Below are 19,897 nucleotides of genomic sequence, written 5' to 3' on the forward strand. Positions count from 1 at the left end.
CTCTGGGTGGTGGTGGGGGGCCGGTATGTGTGTGTGACAAAGCTGGGGCGGGGGGGGACGACGACAGGGCCATGCTCAGGGCTGGGGCTGGCACCGGGATGGGGCCCCGTCCCAAAGCCGCCCCCCCCGGGAGCTGCAGCAAGGGTGGGGGGGGGGGACGACACAGCACCCACGGGGTGGGGGGAGCACCCACGGGGGGGTAATAGCACCCATGGGTCTGTGCAGCGCATCGGGAGACACACGAGGGGTGTCCGGTGCGTGGGACCCCCCCCCCGCCCCTCCGTGGCCCCCAGCTGCCCCCAGCCCAAGGCCGGATCCTGCAGGGCTGGGTCCCCGCACAGCTGGATCCACGCACAGCTGGATTCTCATCCACTCACACCCCCCCCAGCACAGCTGGATCCACGGAAAGTGGGACCCCTGCACAGCTGGATCGCCATACAGCGGAGTCGCCACACAGCTGGATCCTGTTACAGCTGGATCCCTGCACAGCTGGATCCTCACACAGTCACACCCCCCCCCGCACAGCTGGATCCTCAGCCCCGCCCCCGCCGCCCCCCCCAAGCTGGTTCCCAGTAAAGTGGGAACCTTCACAACTGGATCGCTGCACAGCTGGACCCCTGTATAGCAGAGCCCCTGCACAGCTGGATCCTCACAAAGTCACCCCCCTGCACAGCTGGATCCCCACACAGCTGCATCCTCGCTCCCCCTCCCCCGCCCAGCTGGATCCCAGTAAAGTGGGATCCCTGCACAGCTGGATCCCTGCACAGCTGGATCCTCACACAGTCCCACCCCTGCACAGCTGGATCCTCAGCGCCCCCCCCAAGCTGACTCCCAGTAAAGCGGGATTCCAGCACAACTGGATTCCTGCACAGCTGGATCCTCACACGGTCATAGCCCCGCACAGCTGGATCCTTGCAAAGGGGGACCCCTGCACAGCTGGATCCTGGCAAATTAGGGTCCCTACACAGCTGGATCCCTGCACAGCTGGATCCTCAGCCCCCTCCCCCCCCACCAGCTGGATCGCAGTAAAGTGGGATTCCTGCACACCTGGATCCCTGCACATCTGGATCCTCACGCAGTCGTCGTCCGTCCCCCCCCCGCACAGCTGGATCCCGCTAACGCGGCACCCCCGGCACAGCTGGATTCCCCCACAGCTGGACGCCCGTGTAGCGGGGGCCCCGCACAGCTGGATCCTCACACAGTCCCCCCCCGCACAGCTGGATCCCGGTAAAGCGGGACCCCCTGCACAGCTGGATCCCGGCCCCGCCGGGCCCTTCGCTTTTCGCCCTCCTTTGTCCCTCGCCGCCACCCGTAGCCGCGCGGGGGCGTGGCCGCTCCGTGCGCGCTCCCGCCAGGCGCGGGCCGGAAGCGGAAGCGCGTGGGAGCGTGCCCGGAAGTGTGTGGGCGGTGGCGGCGGTTCCGGTTCCGGCGGCGGTGCGGGGGAGGCAGCGGCGGCGGCAGCAGCGAGGCGAGCGGCGCGTACCCCGCATCGGCACCGCGGCCTGGGCGCGCTCCGCCGCCCCACCGCACCCGCTTCACCCGCCGGACCCTGCCCGGCCCCCGCCGCCCCCGCAGGTGGGTCCCGGTACCGGGCGCGGCCGAGCCGCCCCTTCCCGCCGCCGCCATCGCGCTGGGGAGCGGGGGACCGCCTGCTGTGCGAGGTCTTGGCGAGGCCGGTTGTTGGAGGTGGGGGGGGCGGCGGGACGTGGTTGCTCCCGGCAACCGGGAGTCCCTTGGTGGGGTGAAGGCGGTGGCGGGGCCCGGTGGTGATGGGCGGGGGGGCGGGGAACGGGGACCCCGCGGTTACCGGGGGTCGTTCGGCGGGCGGGGCTGTGAGAGCGCTGTACGGCTGCGGGCGGCGGGGGGGGGGGCCTCCCGGTAACCGGGCGCCCCGGTATGTGGGAGGCCGGTGGGGGCGGACGGTTCGCGACGGCGGTGGGGGCCGGTAACGGGGGGGAGGTGGGAGAGAGAGTGGGTAGGAGCGGCGGGGAGACGGCGGCGGCGGCTTGGGCCCTTGCCGGGGGAAGGGTGGGGGGGGGCGGCGGTGCGGCGGCGGCCCCGCCCGGGGCAGGGGAGGGAGCGGCGGGCAGGCCGGGGCAGGCCGGCGGCAGGGAGCGGCGGCGGCGGCGGGGCTGTAACGGGAGCCCGGACCCGGCCGCCGCCGCGGCGCCTCGGCTCCTCCTGGCAGCCATTTCCAGCCTTTGAACAGTTCAAAGGAGGAAAACCCGGCGGGGACGGTTCCTGCGGGGCGGGGGGGGGCTCGTCTGGCTACCGGAGAGGCTCGGTGAGGGGGGGGGTGGGGGGGGATGTTTCCCCCGTTCCTCCTGGAGCCTGTTTTACCTTTTTGGCCTTGATTTCCGAGGCGCCGGGTGGTAGCGCCGAGCCGAGCCCACCTCAACCGATTGGAATCAGATGTGGCGTCTCGGAAGGGGGGGGGGGGATCGGGAGCCGGGATTTGATTTGGTTTGATTTGATTTGATTTCTCACCCCCCACCCCACCCCCCCGTTTTTCCCTCGCTGGTACATCTGGGCGAGCTCAGCAGCGTGTGTATTTTGGCAGCCGAACCCGTCTCGGAACAGAAGACAAACTGTGTTTGGCTTGTTTTGTCTGTCTGACGGCCTCGCCGTGCCGCCGCGGTCCCTTCGCCGCCTTTAACGGCCGGGCAGGGCTTAAACACCACTTTTTTTTTTTTTTTTAAATATTATTATTTTTATTTATTTATTTTTGTCCCCGGCAAAAGGGGGTGATTGTGGTGAGGGAGAACCCCGGGGCAGCGTCTCGGGGGACGGCTGGTGGTGGCCTCCGCCGTGAAATTCCAAAGTGCCGCCCGCGAGAATGGAGCGGGGATGTCGCTGATGCCGATTTCCTTCTGTTTCGCAGTCAGCAGGAGGGAGAAAATGAAAGCAGGCTGCAGCATTGTGGATAAGCCAGAAGGAGGAGGAGGTAAGGAGGGCGAAAAGCTGAGTTGTTCAGCTGTTCCGAATTCTTTTCCCAGGATAAAAGAGCTCAGGAGGGATTAATTCCACCTCTCCCAAAAGCTCTCGTACGTGGGCAAAATCCGTGTGCGCGTGAGGATTGATCAGACGTTTGCTTGACGGGCTGTCGGCGTGTTTTTAAGAGCGCCGGGTTTAATATGGAAATAAATCTTGCCGGAGCTGTTTTATCCCTAAGGATTTGGGATCTCTAAGGTGGATCCCCCTCCGCTTTGGTAGAGCTCGTGCCTGGTTTTGGCTCCGGCGGCAGCCTGCGAGAGTGGTGTGGGTGGCGTTGGAGCGTGATGCCGCTTCTTCCCCGCTGCCGGAGAGCCTGAAATTGTGGCCACGATGATTTGGAAAAAAAAATTAAAAAAAAAAAAAACCTAAAAAAAAAAAAAAACCCACCCAAAGCCTCGCGTTAGTAGTTGTGCTGGGAAACTATTCCGAGAAAGCCGAACTTGGCAGGCGCTCAGAAACATCTGCCGGCGCAGTCAAGGCTGGAGCGGGCGGCCGGGCTCTGAAATAAGGGGGAGCGGGAGGCGCTGAGAGCTATCCGCCCTTGCGTCCCCCCGCCCCCAACATCAGCCCACCAAATGCTCAAATCCGGATTATTCGCCTTGTTTGGGCCACCTGGAGTCCAAATTGTAGCGATTTCTGAAGCTTTTGGGCTCCTTTCCACCGCTTCTCAGGCTTTTGTCCCTTTCGGTTTTACCATTTTTTGGTGGTGTTTGGGGATTCTCCGAGGAGAGGGGAGGGCTAAGAAGAGTAAAAAAAAAAATAAAAATAAAAAAAAAAAATGGGCAGGAGAGTAGGAGAGCCATGTTTCTCTGCTTCCACCTTGGATGTTTAATAGAATTACAGCCCCCAGCGATGCTCTGTGGTCTCGCTCTAAGAGAAAACACGATAAATACGCGGTTGTTGTGTGCTCCTGTCACTGTCTGAACGACTTTTTCTTGCCCCTTTTCCAAGGTTATCATTTCCCGGAGTGGGCTTACAAAACCGAGTCCAGCCCCGGCTCCCGGCAGATCCAGTTATGGCATTTCATCCTGGAGCTGCTGCAGAAGGAGGAGTTTCGCCATGTCATCGCCTGGCAGCAGGGCGAGTACGGGGAGTTTGTCATCAAGGACCCTGACGAAGTGGCCCGGCTGTGGGGCAGAAGGAAATGCAAACCCCAGATGAACTATGACAAGCTGAGCCGGGCGCTCAGGTGAGGAGAAACCTCCGTGGAGGTGAGGGGCTGGTGAGGTGCCCTCCTTCCAGCCTCCCCTGCCTCGTTTGGCTAACTAATTGTAGATATTCAGTCCCCGGCTCGGCGGCGGTTGCGTTTTTGGGAGGTTTGTGTCGAATTTTGAGGTCTGGGATGGCAGGTTGCTCGCCCTGTACTTGGGTGTGATTAGAGAGAGAGGGGGAGGGAGCTCCCCGTGCCCTCTTCTGCGTCACGGTGTAAATTTGCACCTCTAGCTCAGGTTGACGTTATCGGGATGACTTCCTTCCGGGGAGCTTTTCTCTCTCTCTTTTTTTTTTTTTTTTCTCAGCTTCCATTGCCGCTGCTGGTTTGAGCAATGAAGGTGTGGGAGGAAACCAGGGGTGTTACTCTATTATCGCCCCATCAAGGGTTTCAGAGAAAGCAACTCCCCTTTCTAACATAATTTCTTCTTGGCTCTTTACCGCCGAATCCGTGCGAGGCAGAGGTTTGGTGCCAGTCCCACGGCGATGGCCTGGCCTGGAGTTTTCCCGAGGCCCCGTGACACAAAATTTGGGTATCCTTAAGGCCACCCTCTGGCCACCAGTGTCCCTTTGGGTGAGACAGGGGCTGAGCGTTCCTGGCTTTGCACTTCACAACCCCAAAGCCTCCAGGACAACTTTGCCCTCTTTTATTTACACCCTTCTGTAGGGTTTGGTTTTTTGTTGTTTTTTTTTTTCCCCCAGTTATCGCTGGGTATTTTGAAGTCAGACAGCGGAAAACTGAAGTATTGCAGCATTTCAGGCCTGTCACCTGCCAGGAGCGGCCGAGTTCCTGACAGGTTGGGGCATTATCAGTCAGTAACGTGGACTTCGCTGCCTTACGCCCTCCGATACCTCCTGGGTGGAGCTGACAAAGACAAACAAGGCAGCAAACACAAGAGTCTCATACTGGAACAGGAAGGAAACAATAAATTCGGTGGCACCGAGACTGTAATTGGTGCATGGGAGGGGAAAATAGCCTCCACCTGCCAGCACCGATCACGTCTTGGCATCTCGATGCTGAGTGTGACGGCGACGGGGCGAGAGCGCTGCGGGTGTCGGCAGCCGCTTCAGTTGGGGACCTGTGGCTCCTTCCTCCCCTCCCCGACTCCTGCTTTGTTTGGTGCGCGCTGTGGCAACAGGCGGCGTGTGTTAATCCGCCTCCTAAGGACAGAGAACGGCGGCGACGAGCCGCCTGTAACACCTTTGTTTGTACACCAGGCCGAGGACAAACAGTGGTGGGGGTTTAGCGGGGAGGAGGCTGCGGTGGGGATTGTACCCTCTGTCTCCGCGGCCGAGTTCTTCTGCTTTCGTCCGGAGCCGCGAAGATGAGGAGGGGAGGCCGGGCGGCGATCGGGGCTGGCTCCCAGTGCCTGCCCTCCACCGCCCTGAGCCAACGCTGCCCGCGAAGGCGCGGGAGTGTTTTTAATCCGAAGGTGCAAGCGGGTGAAGCAGACGGGAAGCAACTTGCTCACGGGCATGAGAGCGGCAGAAACCAGCTCTCCCGATTTCCAGCCCCGTGCTCCCGTAAGCTGTTACAATAGCCTGGGTGCCGTGAAGATTGCAGAAGTATATTAAAAAAAAAAAACCCAAATTTGAGGCTCTCTGGGGAATTTGGTGCCTTTTGCACGGAGTTTTGTTCGGCCCCAGCTCTGGTACACCTTCCCCTCTTCCAGTTTGTGTGTCTTAGCGCGGGTTCGCTTGAATTTTCCTCTCCTCTCCCGGGTCCTGGAGCGTTCCCCTGGCAGTCACAGCCCCCCGGCCGGGCGTATTTCGCTGGCTGCGGGGCGCTTGCACTGCTCGGAATAGGGGTGAAGTGCCGGCACCATGCGGGATGCCTGTATGAGACCCCCCGCCCCCAACCCATGGCACTGGTCCCAGTTTGGACAGGGGTGAAAACCACATGTACGGGCTTGGCTTGTTGTTCGGCTTTCTCTTCCCTTCAGGATCTCGCCTCTTCCCGCACGTTCGAAGGAACATAATGACCTGTAAAACGGTTTGGAACCTACTGCTAAAGAACGCGTTGTAAAAGGAGCGGGTGTCGTTTGGAAACTTCCCAACGGACTAATATTTTTTTGTTTGTTTTTTATTGTCCTAATAACATAAATTCTCGGGGCGAATTAATTTTTGTAGGTGCTTCAGAGGTGGATGTCGACAGCGCTAAAAGGAACGAGACCTTTGAACGGATCGCCGCCCGCTTTGATCGCTCTCTTTTACCTTTTGTTACCAGATACTATTACAACAAGAGGATTCTCCACAAGACGAAAGGCAAAAGGTTTACCTACAAGTTCAACTTCAACAAGCTGGTGATGCCCAACTACCCCTTCATTAACATTCGGCCTAACGGTGAGTGGAGGGTCGGGGCTGCTGGTTTTAAGCGTGGAACGGGGCCGGCACCGATCCGCAGATCCTCTATCAGTCATCTCCTGCGCTTAAAAGGCGGTCGGGGCAATCAACGCTGCTGCGGTGGGAAGGTCTGGACGCCGATAAAGCCTTATCTGGAGCCCTTTTTCCCCTCGGGTTTGTCCCAGCCGCAGCCGTGGTTGTCTTCGGGGGTGACTGGAGGCATTTTGGTTTCCTATTGGAGCTGGCTTGTCGGCCCGTCTTTATGGGAGTCGCCGCGGGTTTGCTTTGCTTTGCTTTGCTGCCTGGGGGGCGAGGGCGGGGGGCGGGTGTCCTTGGGATAAGCGGGTTTTAGTTCTCTTGCAGGGCCCTTGCCTCACTCACGTGTTTGTAACGCAGGTTTATGGGGCCATATAAATGTGACCCTTCTTGACAAGGAGCTTAGAGGTGCGCGGCGAGGCACGCACGCGGGCGGGCGCTGTCGGAAAGTTCGCGGCTTAACGGCGGTTTGTTCCCCTCCCCGCTTCTGCAAAAGCCCCTGGTTTGCTTCGGGTCTGCTCCTTTTCCAGCAGAAAGGAGCTTTTCTTAACCAGCTTCTCTCGAGAGCTCGGAGGAACGTCGTAGCGCTGAGCGGTTCCCAGAGCGGAGCAGCAACTCGCCTGGGTTTGACCGAAATCGCGGGTGTTTCTCGATTCTCCCTGACAGCAGAACGGCGTTCGGGGTAACGAAAAAGATTTGGGGAACGGAGCATAATTGTTCCCTTCTCATCCTAAAAGGCCTTTGAGTCTCTTGCCAGGAGCAGTAGCAGGAGTTCGGTCTGGGTTTGTCCCAGAGTCAGCAGAACTGCTGTGGTTTCTCTGGAAGGAGGGTCCTTTTGTTTGCGAGCAACTTTTTGGTGGAGTTAAGTCCCGTCCCCCCCCGCCCCAGCTAGATTTCTACAGCTGGCGTGATGGCCTCCGTAACTGCGCAGCCACGGCGCAAGCAGGGAAATTAGTGGCCATCGAGTCCATCAAAAAAAAAAAAAAAAAAAAGGAAAAATCCCTTCTGGAAGTCATTACGGCGAGGGCCCGAGACTGCAAACCCTCGGCGGCAAAGAAAGCGTGAAGGCAGAGGCGCCTGAACCAGCCTTTTCTCACAGCCCTGAGTTCTCACCTCTGGAAGAGCGCCCCAGGGGAAGCCTTGAAGATCCGTCTGGCAGGGGAGAGGGAGAGCAGGGGAAAGTTGGGGATTGAATGTTGCCTCTGAAACCCCGGCGGCTGAGAAAAACAGGTTCCGTGTGGGCAAGAGTATTTCTCATCGGGGCTCGTGCAGCCTGTGCCTACGTACGGCGGGTGGCTGCGCGTTGCATTCATTTATTTATTTATTTACTTTTTTTTTTATCTTTTTTTTTTTTTTTTTTGGGCTGGCGAAGCGACCCGCGTCCCTCCTCCCCGCCCCCGGGGAGTCCCGCCGCAAAGGCCGTTTCAAGGCATTGCCTTCGCGGCGCGCGCACGCACGCCAAGCCCGAAAACGGGGCCGGGAGAATAGAAATGTTCAGAAAAGGGCGTTCTGCTTCACCTGTGTGGGCCGCGCCGCCTTTATGGCAGCGGGGAGAAGGAAATCTACGCTCCAGGAGCCCTTAGCCAAAGCGCGGGGGTGTAAGATGTAGTACGAAGCTGCACGGCAAATCTATAATTACTTGCAGCAACGAGTCTGGGCAGTTCCAGCTCGATATTGCTCACTGCCGTTCCTTTTCCCTGTTTGCAGCCACTCCCTCCTATCTCTGGGGCACGCATTTAAAAAAAGAAGTTTGGAGAACTGGAATGCACTTGTCTAATTACAACCTGTTTTCTTTCCTTCTGGCTGGGATGGGGGTTGGGATATCGAACCTGTTTGGGGCACGCTGGCATCGGGTTTCTTCGCTGGCCTGGCGCGGTTTTGAAGGGGAAGGGAGAACCGAGGGGCGCGTTGCGGACGTGAGAAAGTAGGTGGGAGAATTTGCCTCCCTGTGGCTGGTTTATGGCAGGAGTTTCGTCGTAGACAGGCGGCTCCGTAGGCAACGGCGGTGGAAGAGGAGCTGGCAAAAACGTTAAGAGAGGAGGCGCGTCTTCCCAGAAAAGCCCAAATCAGTGACTTTCAGTCAGCCCCGGGAGCGCGAGGTTTACCGGCAGCGCTTCTGCCGGTGGCGTTGGAGCGGCGATTGCTTCACCCCGCTGCTCACGCACCCTCCTCGAGCCGCCGTCTGGTTGAACCAGGGCGGAGGAGGTCAGGGCAGGCCGTCCGAAAGTGGAAGTTCTTTTCGGTGGCGCTGGAGGTTCACAAAACCTCAGCCGAGGGGTGCGGGCGGAGGGAGGAGAGGCTTCATCCCCAGCGGCGGCGAGGGTTTGAGGTGGGCAGAGGAGAAGCGGGGAAGGGAGCAGATGGGGAAGGCACCTCCCATCTCGTCGCCCGCCGGGTTGTTGATAGCGCGTGGTATTTTTCTGTTACTCTTCCAAACGCCTGCGGGTGCAGCCCGAAAAGCAGCTCTTTACCTGTGATTTAACTCGCTCCCGTCCTCTTTCTTCCCCCCCACCACCCCGGCCCCTTCCCTTGTCCCAGGTGTGGTGCCTCAGAGCGCTCCTCCTGTCCCCACGGCTTCGTCCCGCTTCCATTTCCCACCGCTGGACAGCCATTCTCCCACCGAAGATGCCCAGCCCGCTCGATTCTCCGGTGGATCCCTGGTCCCATCTAATCCAGAAGCTTTGGGTGACGGCGGCGAGAGGAAGCCGGACATGCCGGAGCTGGAGGACGGCTCCTCGGATTGGCGCCGCGGCGTGGATCTCATGGCCTCACGCAACGCCGTGGGCGCCGGTAGCGTCAACCACCAGAAGCGCAAGCCCGATATTATGCTCCCTCTTTTCACCAGGCCTGGGATCTACCCGGATCCTCACAGCCCCTTTGCCGTGTCCCCTCTGCCGGGGCGCGGCGGGGTCCTCAACGTCCCCATCTCTCCGGCGTTGTCCCTGACTCCCACCCTTTTCTCCTACAGCCCCTCGCCGGGTCTCAGCCCCTTCACAGGTAGCAGCTGCTTCTCTTTTAACCCCGAGGAAATGAAACACTACCTGCATTCGCAAGCTTGCTCCGTCTTCAACTACCACCTGAGTCCGCGGACTTTCCCCCGCTACCCGCTCATGGTGCCGCCGCTACAGTGCCAAATGCCCCTGGAGGAGCAGCCCCAGTTTCCCATCAAGCTCCAGCCTCCGCCCGTGGGGCGCAAAAACCGAGAGAGACTGGAAAGCGCCGAGGAACCGGCCGCCCCCCAGCTGGCTACTCCTCCTCCCAGGGTCAAGGTGGAGCCCGCCGGGGACAAGGAGGTCGAGTCCGAAGAGCCGCTGCCGCCGAAAGGAAAAGAGAAAAACGAGAGAGAGGAAAGCTCCGGCGCGGCTGCCGGCCTGGAAGAGGAAAAAGGGCCCGTGTTTGCCAGACCAGCCGCGCCGTCGTGGCACCCGGCACCCAGCCAGGCCGGTTCCTCGGCCGAGGAATCCCAGGAGCAAGGGGAGAGCAGCGGGGAGAAACCCTCCCGCGATTCCGCCGGCGAAGCGGGAGCTCAGGAGAAACGCGAGGACGCCCTCATGCCTCCCAAGCTGCGTCTCAAACGCCGTTGGAACGGCGACCGGCAGGTCGACGGCCCCGAGGAACGGCCCAACGGCCGCCTCCACTGGAACGGGGCGCTGGGCACCCCGCACCTGCCGGCGGCTCCCAAAGCCGTGACGGCCGCTGCCGCCGCCGCCGCCTCCGACGCCTAAACCCCGGCAGAGTCCGTCTGGCCGCTGAAAACATCCGTGTATTTATGTAGCAAGGTTGCAGAGCGTGGGGAAGGGGGCGGGCAGGCGGTGGGGGGGGTGGGGGGGTGGGGAGGGGGGGGCACGCGCTGGGGCTAGCCTGGTTTGGTAATTCTAGAAACTAGGGGGTTTTGGTTTGGGTTGTTTTTTGGGGTTTGTTTTTTTTTTCTTTTTTTTTTTTTCTTTTTTTTTTTTGCGCGTGTGTGTTCTTTTTGTTGGCGTTGTTGGATTGCAGGTGAGACGCGGTTGTCTCCGCTCCGGTTTGGGAGAGGCTTCGGGGGGGGGGATGGGAAGCCGCCGGCGCCGCCGCTGCCGCGCGCGAGTTGGGCGCCTCGCGCCAACTCCGGGGCGCGGGGTTGAGGCCTCCGCCGGGACGGAGGGAATTCCAGAGACGGTCGATTTTCTTTCTTTCTTTTTTATTTTTTTTTTTCCTTTTTTTTTTCTCCTAGAAGCAGGAATCTCCGGATTTCCGTCTAGCTCCCCCTTAGTAGTCGTCTTATTTTTGATATATGGAGCCCGGGGTGATGGCGGGAGAGGATTCCCTGCCCCTTTCAGCCGGGGCCGTGCGTCAGGCTGGGAAAACCGGCTGCGTTTTTTGGTTTTTTGGGGTTTTTTTTTTTTGGTGGGGTTGGGTGGGGAGGGGGGGGGGGGGAGGCTGGAGGAGGGGAGCGAGGGGAATTTTGCACTGTCGGAAGGTTGCGGAGAGACACGAGTTGGGAATGTCACCGGCGCGCGGTTGGGGACGCTGCCGGAGAGGGAGCCAAGCGGATCTCGGTAGCGCTTCAGGATACGATTAATGGTCCTTTTCGCCTTTTTCGATTTTTAACTGCAAAAGCCATGAGCAAAATATTATTTTAAAAAAAAACAAAAAAAAAAAAAACAAAAAAAAACAAAAACAAAAAAACAACAACAACAAAAAAAAACAAAACGAAAACCAACGACAACAAAAAAACAACAACAACAAAAATCTTTCAGGGAAAGGGAGTGGGGTGGGAAAAAAAAAAAAATAACCTAATGCCTTTAATATACGCATTAAAATGTACCCTAGGTTTTTCTTTTTTAAAAAAAAAATATATATATATATATATATTCTTAATTGTATGGGTGGAGTCGGGAGCGATTGGAAGATTAAGACTGAGCTGATTGCGGTGAGTTCATGGCGAAGGAATGACAGGAGCTTTGTTAAATCCGATCGCTTTTGTTTGGTCGTTCCCCCCCCCCAGCTCCCCGCCCCCCCCCACCCCAACACCCCCCACCCCCCCCTTTTTCTCCCCCCCCCCCCTTCTTTCCCCTATCACTTTGACTCATGCCTTAACTACGCGTACACTTTATGTGAGCCGGGGGGCCGGGGGCAGCCCGAGCTCCGCAGCAGCAGCCGCCGCTTTGGGTTTGGCGGCGGATTTGGGATTCGCAGAGGTCGGTTTCGGGTTTGTTTGGTTTTGGTGGTTTTTTTGGGTTATATATATTATTTTTTTTTTTTTTTTCTTTTTATTTGGGATTTTATCCGCCGCCGGAGAACAACCGGAGAACCGCGCGGTGGTTGCGGGAGCGAAGGAGGGCTCCGCGGTGTAAATCTCGCTGTATTGATTGATGATGATGATGATTGATTGATTGATGATGATTTATTATTAATTTTTTTTGCTATAAATCTGCTATTTCCCTCCGCGGCTGCGTTTCTCGTTAGGCTGATTAACTTAGGCTGCGGATTTACACGCCGGGAACGCGCACGTCTCCCGAATCCCTGACGATTCCTTGAAAAGGAGCTTGGAAACAACCCATTGCCACGGGGCCGGAGCCGGATCCCGAGATTATTCCCGCGGGTAGATCCGTCCCCCCCCCCAGCCTCCCATCCCACCCCAGTCCAGAACTGGGCGACTCTTTGCAGGAGGGAGCGCGTTGCGAGCACAAAGATTAATTGCAAACGTTAATTAGGCAGGTAAAAAGCCGGGGGGGGGCGGGGTGTGCATCTATCGGGCCCCGCCGAGAGATGCCGGAGCCATCCCGAGGGATGCGGGGATTTTAATCCGCTTCCCTGGGCGAGCTCGGCCCCCCCTTCCCCAGGCTGAGCTCCGGTCCCCCCCCCGCCCCGCGCATGGATTTATGGAGCTGGGAATGGAGAAAAAGGGGGGGGGAAGGATCCCCTCGATCCGGCCCCGGAGGGATCGGAGCCGGGGGGGGGGGGGGGGGGGGTTGGGGGGGGCTCAGCGAGTGAACTCAGGAATTAGAAACACGAGGCCTTTCCCATCAGGAATTCATATCGTCCCGTCCCCCCCCACCCCCCGACCCCGAAGTGCCGGAGCCCGCGGGCGCCCTCCAGTTAAAGCAAAAAAAAAAAAAAAAAAGAAAACCACCCCCCAAATCGAGCTGTTATTTGGCTTTAAAAGTTTGTAAATTTATTTTTTGGGGGGGTGGGGGGTGGGATGGGGCAAGGGGGGGGTCGTTGTCTTCGTAGCCATTGCACTGCAAAGCGGGAGCTCGGCGCGTTCAGGGATAAACGGACTCAGGTTCTCGGGACAACGGACCAGTGACGCCAGGGAGCGTCCCCCGGGTGTGTGTCCCCCCCCCGCCACGTCCCCGTCAGCTCGGAGTGAGGGGGGGGGTCACCCCGACGCGAGGCGGGGGCTCTTCCCCACCGGACTTCACATTGCCTGGCGGCAGCCTTGGCAGAAGAGGTGGTGGGGGCAGGGGGGGGGGGCATGTCGAAATAATGTTGGAAAGAAGGAGGAAAAAAAGAAAAAAAAAAAAAGTTTTGAAAGAAGAAAACAGTTTCAAAAAAAAAAGGAAAAAAATTTCAGTGAAAAAAATTTCAGGGAAAAAAATCAGGAAAAAACATTTCAGAAAAATTTTGGAAAAAATTCTGAAAAAAATTTGAAAAAAAGGAAAAAAATTTCAGAAAAAATTTTGAAAAAAATCAGAAAAAATAGAAAAAATTTGGGAAAAAATTTTGAAAAAAATTGGGGGAAATTCCAAAAAATTCGGAAAAAATTCAGAAAATTTTCAAAAAATTTCAGAAAAATTCGAAAAAATTTCGAAAAAATTTCGAAAAAATTCGGAAAAATCAGAAAATTTGGAAAAAATCGGGAAAATCGAAAAATTTTGGAAAATTTTTCAGGGAAAATTTGGAAAAATTTTCAGGGAAAAAAATTTGGAAAAAATTTTCAGGGAAAAAAATTTGGAAAAAATTTTCAGGGAAAAAAATTTTGAAAAAAATTTTCAGAAAAGAATTTGAAAAAAAAATTCAGGAAAAAAATTTCAGGAAAAAAATTTCAGAAGAAAAATTCAGGAAAAAACCAATTCAGGAAAAAAACCAATTCAGGAAAAAAATTTCAGAGAAAAAAAAAAACAAACCTTTTAAAAAAAAAAAAAGGAATTTTCCAAAAAAAACCCAAAAATTCCAAAAAAAAAAAAAAAAAAATTCTCTCTCTCTCTCTCTCTCTCTATTCCGATGTGCCAAACCGTTTGGAGCGGGGGGGGGGGAGGGGGGGGGCGGCGGCCGCTGCTGTGAGTTCGCGGGGGGCGGGGGCGGCTGTGAACCGGTGTCGCCGCGGAGGGTCCGTCGGACACAGACTTTTTCTAAGGGGACAACCCCGGGGGGGGGGGGGTGTGTGTGTGAAAAAAAACCACCCCCCCCACACACACACACCCCCCCCCCCCTTCCAAAAAGGGAAGATGGGGGTGGGGGGGGGGGGGGGAGACGCCTCCCGACAGCAGCCCGGCGGCGCCCAACGAGCGGCGGAGCTGAAACCAGCCCCCCCCGCCCCCCCCCGGACCCCGACAGCCGGGGGGGGGGGAGGAGGAGGAGGAGGAGGGGGGGGGGGGGGGGAGGAAGAGCCCCTCCGGCAGCAGTAACTCGCCCGCCCGCGGCAGGTTGGGGTGTCCCTAACGCTTTGCGCTTTTTTTTTTTTTTTTTTTGAATTTTGTCTTTTTATTTATTCCATAATTACGTTTTTAAGGTAATTTTGCGTGTGCGCGCGGGGGGGGGGGGGAGGGGGGGGGGGAGAAGAGGAGGGTTGGGGGGGGGGGGTGTGATTTATTATTTTATTTTATTTTATTTTGGTTTTTGCGCCTTCCGGATTTTCAAAAGGAAAAAAAAAAAAAAAAAAAATTAAGAATTTCTTCTTTGGGTTTGAAATGGTTGGAATCGGGTCGGGGAGAGAAAAGCGAAAACCGGTGATTTGCTTTTTTGGGGGGGGTTTTTCGGGGGGGGGGTTGTGGGGTTTTTTGTGATTTTTTTTTTGTTTGTTTGGTTTGGTTTGGTTTTTTTTTTGGTTTTTTGGGGTTTTTTGTTTTTTTGGGGGTTGTTGGGTTTTTTTGTTTGTTTTTTTGTCATTTTTTTGTTTTTGTTTTTTGCGTTTTGTTTTTTTTTTTTATTTTGTTTTTGGTGTTTTGGGGTTTTTTTGTTTTTCTTTGGTTTGGCTTTTTTTTGGAGGGGGTTGTTTGTTTTTTGGTATTTTTGGTTTTTTGGTATCTTTGGTTTTTTGTTTTTTTTTTTTGTTTTTATTTGGTTTTTTGTTTTGGTTTTTTTTTTTGGTTTTCTGTTTTGTTGGTTTTTTTGTTTGGGTTTTTCATTTGTTTTTTTTGGTTTTTGTTTGGTTTTTTGGTTTTTTTTGCCTTTTGGTTTTATTTTGGGGTTTTTTTTTGGTTTTTTTGGGGGGGTTGTTAGGCTTTTGTTGTTTTTTTTGGTTTTGTTTTTTTTTGTTTTGTTTTGGGGGATTTTTTTGGTTTTTGGGATTTTTTTGGTTTTTGGGATTTTTTTGGTTTTTGGGATTTTTTTGGTTTTTGGGATTTTTTTGGTTTTGGGGATTTTTTTGGTTTTGGGGATTTTTTTGGTTTTGGGGATTTTTTTGTTTTTTGGGATTTTTTTGGTTTTTTTTGTTTTCTGTTTGGTTTTGTGTTTTGGTTTTTGGGTTTTTTTGTGGTTGGTTTGGTTTTTTTTTGTTTTGGTTTTTTTTGTTTTGTTTTTTTTTGTTTTGTTTTTTTTTGTTTTTTTTTGTTTTGTTTTTTTTGTTTTGGTTTTTTGGGGGGGTTGGGGGGTTTTTTGGGGTTTGTTTTTTTTTTTTTTTTTTAGAGTGCTTTTTAAGGAGAAAGTATTTACCGATAGAACGTCGTATTCGTTTGTTTGTTTTTTTTTTTTTTTATATATATATATATAAAAAAAAGAAAATTTTTTTTTCTTCCCCCCCCCCGGCATGTTCTTTTTGACTTTTTACTAGGATTCGATCCAGCAGGGATTTTTAGCCGGACGCGTACACGTCCCGGGGGGGCGGGGGGGGGCGGGGGGGGAAGCGAAGGGGCCGGGACGTGCGCGACGGCGATGTACATACCCGTGTAAAGTAGTCTTGAAGAAAACAAAACAAAAAAAAAAACCAACAAAACAAAAAAAAACCAACAAAAAAACCCAAAAAAGAAAGAAAAAAACACAACAAAAAAACACAACCCCCCCCCCCCCCCCATTGTGCAGTGCCTTTAGACGTTCCACTTTCTATAAAGTCTCCAAAAAGAAGGAAAAAAAGAAAAAAAAAAAAAAAGCGCGGAGATAAAAAAAAAACAAAAAAAGCGACAAAAAAAAAAAGTTTGCATATATATATATTATATATATATGATGTAATGTTATAGAAATATATGTATAATATACATATTTTTTTTTTCCAGGGGTATCTGATAGCTCTGTATTTTGTTATGGAAGTTGAAAGAAAACAAAACAAACAAAACAAAACAAAAAAAGTATTTTACCTCAAATTAAAAGTTAAATAAACCTTTTAAATAAGCAATTTCTTCTGCTGGTAAATTGGGTTGGTTTTTTTTTCGGGGGGGGGGGGGGGGGAAGGGGGGGGGGGGGGGGTGTGTTTGACCCGGCGCCGCCTCTGGATGCTTTTGGCTGGATTTTGCCCGTTTTTAGAGATTTTCCCCCCCCAAAAAAAAAAAAATGGGCTGGGGGGGGAGGGGACGGACGATGCCCCCCCCCCCCCCCCGGGTCAGGGCAGGATTTTAGGGGTCGGAACCTCCTGGCTCTTCGCACACGGCCCAGCCCCCTCCCCAGCCCGCCCTTATTACTGTGTTATGATTAATTATTATTAATAATTATTATTTTCTCCAGGCCCCCCCCCACCCCACCCCCCCCCAGGCTCCGTGCCACGCTCTCGGAGGGACGGCCCTGCCCGGCAAAAACCTTCCCCCTCCCTTCCCGGGACGCGCGATTCATCTAATGAGAAGTAAATTTAATTAAATTGGGGGGGGGTTAATTAAAGCTGACAGCTGGCCGGGGGCTTTATTTTTAATTTATCAATCAGCGCTTCTCAATCGGGGGCCTGGGCGGGGGGGGGGTGTGTGTGGGGTGTCCCAGGCCCAGCTTGTGGGGCGGGGGGGTGGGGGTGTGGGGGGGATTTGAGACAATTTTTTGGGGGGGGGGGGGACCGAGGCCCGTGCGGAAGTTGGCAAAAACGGGCATTGCTATAAAAAACCAAAAAAAATCCCGTTGCGCGATGAGGGACGGGGTTCAGGAGTCGCGTGTGTGTCTCCCCCCAACCCCCCCCCCCCCCCCCCAACCCCCATCCCGGGATGCTGCACAGGATCGGGCCCCTCCTTGGGAGAGAGGGGCTGGGAAAATTTTGGGGGGGGGGGGGAAACAGCGCACTTTTCGCAGACGCTTTTCTAGGTTAAAAGGGGAAAAAAAAGGTCAACTTTCAACTTTGGGGCCCCGTTTGGTGACGCAGACGAGTCCCCGCCGCGGATCCCGGAAAAACACGGGAGATTTGAGCCCAAACTGGGAAAGCCGAACTTCCGTCTTCCCAAATTTCCAGCGAGGGCCACGCGGGGATTTTCCCAAGCGGAGCCGGGAGCCGACGGAGAAGCCCATGAGGAGCCTCAGGAGCTGGGACCTGCGCTCCCGTCCTTCCCGTCCTTCCCAGCACCAGCACGGCCAAGAGCCCAGTTCGAACTGGGGGAGCAAGGCGGGGGCCGGCGGAGCCCCCCCCGGTGCCATTCCTCCTCCCATTCCTCACTTTTCCCTGCCTCATCCGGAGCGGCGCTGGCTCCCGGGATGGGGGTGATGCCCCAGGAGGACCCTGGGGGGGAGTCGCGTGCCTTCGTCTGACCCTCGTGTCACAGACCCATAGAACCGTGGAACGGTTTGGGGTGGAAGGGACCTTGAGGACCACCTCGTCCATGGGCAGGGCCACCTCCCACCAGCCCAGGTGGCTCCAAGCCCCGTCCAACGTGGCCTTGAACCCCTCCAGGGATGGGGCAGCCACAGCTTCTCTGGGCAACCTGGGCCAGGGGCTCACCGCCCTCGGAAGAAGGAATTCCTTCCCCACATCTCATCTCAATCTCCCCTCTTTTGGTTTCAACCCATTCCCAACGTCCCGTGGCTCCCCTCCCTGCTCCAGAGTCCCTCCCCAGCTTTCCCGGAGCCCCTTGAGGGACTGGAAGGGGCTCCAAGGTCTCCGCGGAGCCTTCTCTTCTCCAGGCTGACCCCCCCCAGCTCTCTCAGCCTGTCCTCCCAGCAGAGGGGCTCCAGCCCTCCCAGCAGCTCCGGGGCCTCCTCCGGCCCCGCTCCCACAGCTCCGTGTCTCTCCTGTGCCGAGGCCCCGGAGCTGGAGGCAGCACTGCAGGGGGGTCTCCCCCGAGGGGAGCAGAGGGGCAGAATCCCCCCCCTCGCCCCCCTGCCCACGCTCCTGGGGATGCAGCCCAGGCTGGGGGGGGGTTCTGGGCTGCCAGCGCACGTTGCCGGGGCGTGTTGAGCTTCTCACCCCCCGGCGCCCCCAAACCCTTCTCTCGGGGCCGCTCCCCATTTCCCACCCAGCCCGGGTTTGGGTTTGGGGTCGCCCCCACCCGATTTACCCCCCCTGAGGTTCACGCGGGGTCACTTTTCCAACCTGTCCAGGCTCGGAGCAACACGGGCTGGTGGGAGGTGTCCCAGCCCAGGGCAGGGGGGTGGCACTGGATGGTCTTTCAGGTCTCTTCCCCCCCCCCAACCCATTCCAGGATTCCCTAAGAAACACCCCCCCCACACCCCCCACACCCCCCCCCGCAGGGTTTTCCCTTCTCCCTGGGAGGAACGGGACCCCCGGCGGGGCCTGGGGCAGGGCAGGGTTTGGGGGTCCCCCTGTCCCCACCTCGTCACCCCGGGACCACCAGCCGTGTGTGTCGTCGTCGTCCCCCCCCGTCCCCCCCATCCTCTTGCTTGCGGGAGGCAAAGATGAACCGGGGACGGGGGGGACACGAAGCTGCTCCCCCTCCCAGCCTCACGCCAAGGCCAGAGCTGGGGGGGGTCAGGGCAGGCGGGATAACGGGGAAAAAAAAAATCTCTCCGGGACTTTCCGCAGCCTTTTTGGGGGAGTGATGCCGGGCTCGGCGGGGGGGGGGGGGGGGGGGGGGGGCAGGATGCTGGTGTGCAGCTGGATGCCTGGGAGATCCCCCCCCTCCCCATCCTCCCCGAGGGCAGCCAGCCGGCAGACCCACCGGGGGCTTCCCCACGCCCCCGCTCGCCAACCGCCCCCCCCCGCCCCCGGATCTCCTCTTGGCGTCCCCCCCCCCGCTAAACCAAAAAAAAAATTCATCCGGGGGGTCCCCGCTCCCTGCAGAGCCCCCAGGTCGTTGGGATCCTGGCGCCGATGGAATCACCCAAATTCACGGGCGCAATAACCGCCCCCCCCGAGCCCTTTCATCCGGCCTCCTCTTAACGGCAATTAAAACCGCCTCCGGCCCCCGTTCCTGCCTGGGGGGGGCTGTTAATCCCCCCTTGGCACCCGGGAAGGCCCCCCCGGGAGGAGGGATGAGCCGCGCTGTCCCAGGGCCCCATCCTGCCCCGTCCCAGGGCTCGGCACGACGGCGGTGGCAGCCAAAAAATGGCCCTGGAGGCGGCCATGGTCTGGGGGGGACTGGGGGGGGGGGGCATTGACAGGGGGGTGGGGGATGATGGAGGGGGCGCAGTAAACGTGAGCGAAAGGGGTTTATTAACCGGGATTGCGTCGGGGCGATTGCCATCGATCGGCAGCTGTCACCTTCCCTCCCCGCTTCACGGGACCCGAGGAGGCTTCGGGAAGCGGAGCGGGACGCGCGCCCACAGCCCACCCCCGTCCCCCCCCCCACGCCCCTCTCCCTTCCCCCGCTCCCTCTTTTATCCTTTTCTGCCAATTCTGCCTTCCCTCCCCTCGCCCCATCTCCGCTTTTACCACGTCTTCTCCCTCTTCATCCCGCCTCTCACCCCGTCCCTCATCCTCATCCTCCGACGAGCATCCCTCATCCCTCCGTCGGGCATCCTTCATCCCTCATCCCTCACACGCGCATCCTTCATCCCTCACATGCACATCCCTCATCCCTCACACGCGCATCCTTCATCCCTCACACGCGCATCCTTCATCCCTCACACGCGCATCCCTCATCCCTCACACGCGCATCCTTCATCCCTCACACGCGCATCCCTCATCCCTCATCCCTCACACACGCATCCTTCATCCCTCACACGGGCATCCTTCATCCCTCATCCCTCACACGCGCATCCTTCATCCCTCATCCCTCACATGCGCATCCCTCATCCCTCATCCCTCACACGC

General features: G+C 56.5%; 1 protein-coding gene across 3 annotated transcripts; it reads left to right on the forward strand.

The window, feature by feature from the left end:
• The first annotated feature begins 1,350 nt into the window (after window positions 1-1,350).
• On the forward strand, window positions 1,351-16,076 carry LOC141734634 (ETS translocation variant 3-like). 3 transcript variants are annotated; one of them, XM_074566646.1, is made up of 5 exons: window positions 1,351-1,575; window positions 2,882-2,944; window positions 3,946-4,183; window positions 6,431-6,546; window positions 9,121-12,010. In XM_074566646.1, exons 2-5 carry the CDS (start codon window positions 2,899-2,901, stop codon window positions 10,305-10,307), a joined length of 1,587 nt encoding a protein of 528 aa, XP_074422747.1. In that variant the 5' UTR covers window positions 1,351-1,575; window positions 2,882-2,898; the 3' UTR covers window positions 10,308-12,010. The 3 variants fall into 3 exon arrangements, with proteins under 3 accessions (XP_074422747.1, XP_074422748.1, XP_074422746.1); XM_074566647.1 differs by lacking the exons at window positions 1,351-1,575; window positions 9,121-12,010 and adding an exon at window positions 15,996-16,076 and having other exon boundaries at window positions 2,435-2,944; XM_074566645.1 differs by lacking the exon at window positions 1,351-1,575 and having other exon boundaries at window positions 2,440-2,944.
• Window positions 16,077-19,897: the final 3,821 nt, after the last annotated feature.

The sequence above is a fragment of the Larus michahellis genome, chromosome 24 (assembly GCF_964199755.1).
Source record: "Larus michahellis chromosome 24, bLarMic1.1, whole genome shotgun sequence".
In the NCBI taxonomy this organism is placed as follows: domain Eukaryota; kingdom Metazoa; phylum Chordata; class Aves; order Charadriiformes; family Laridae; genus Larus; species Larus michahellis.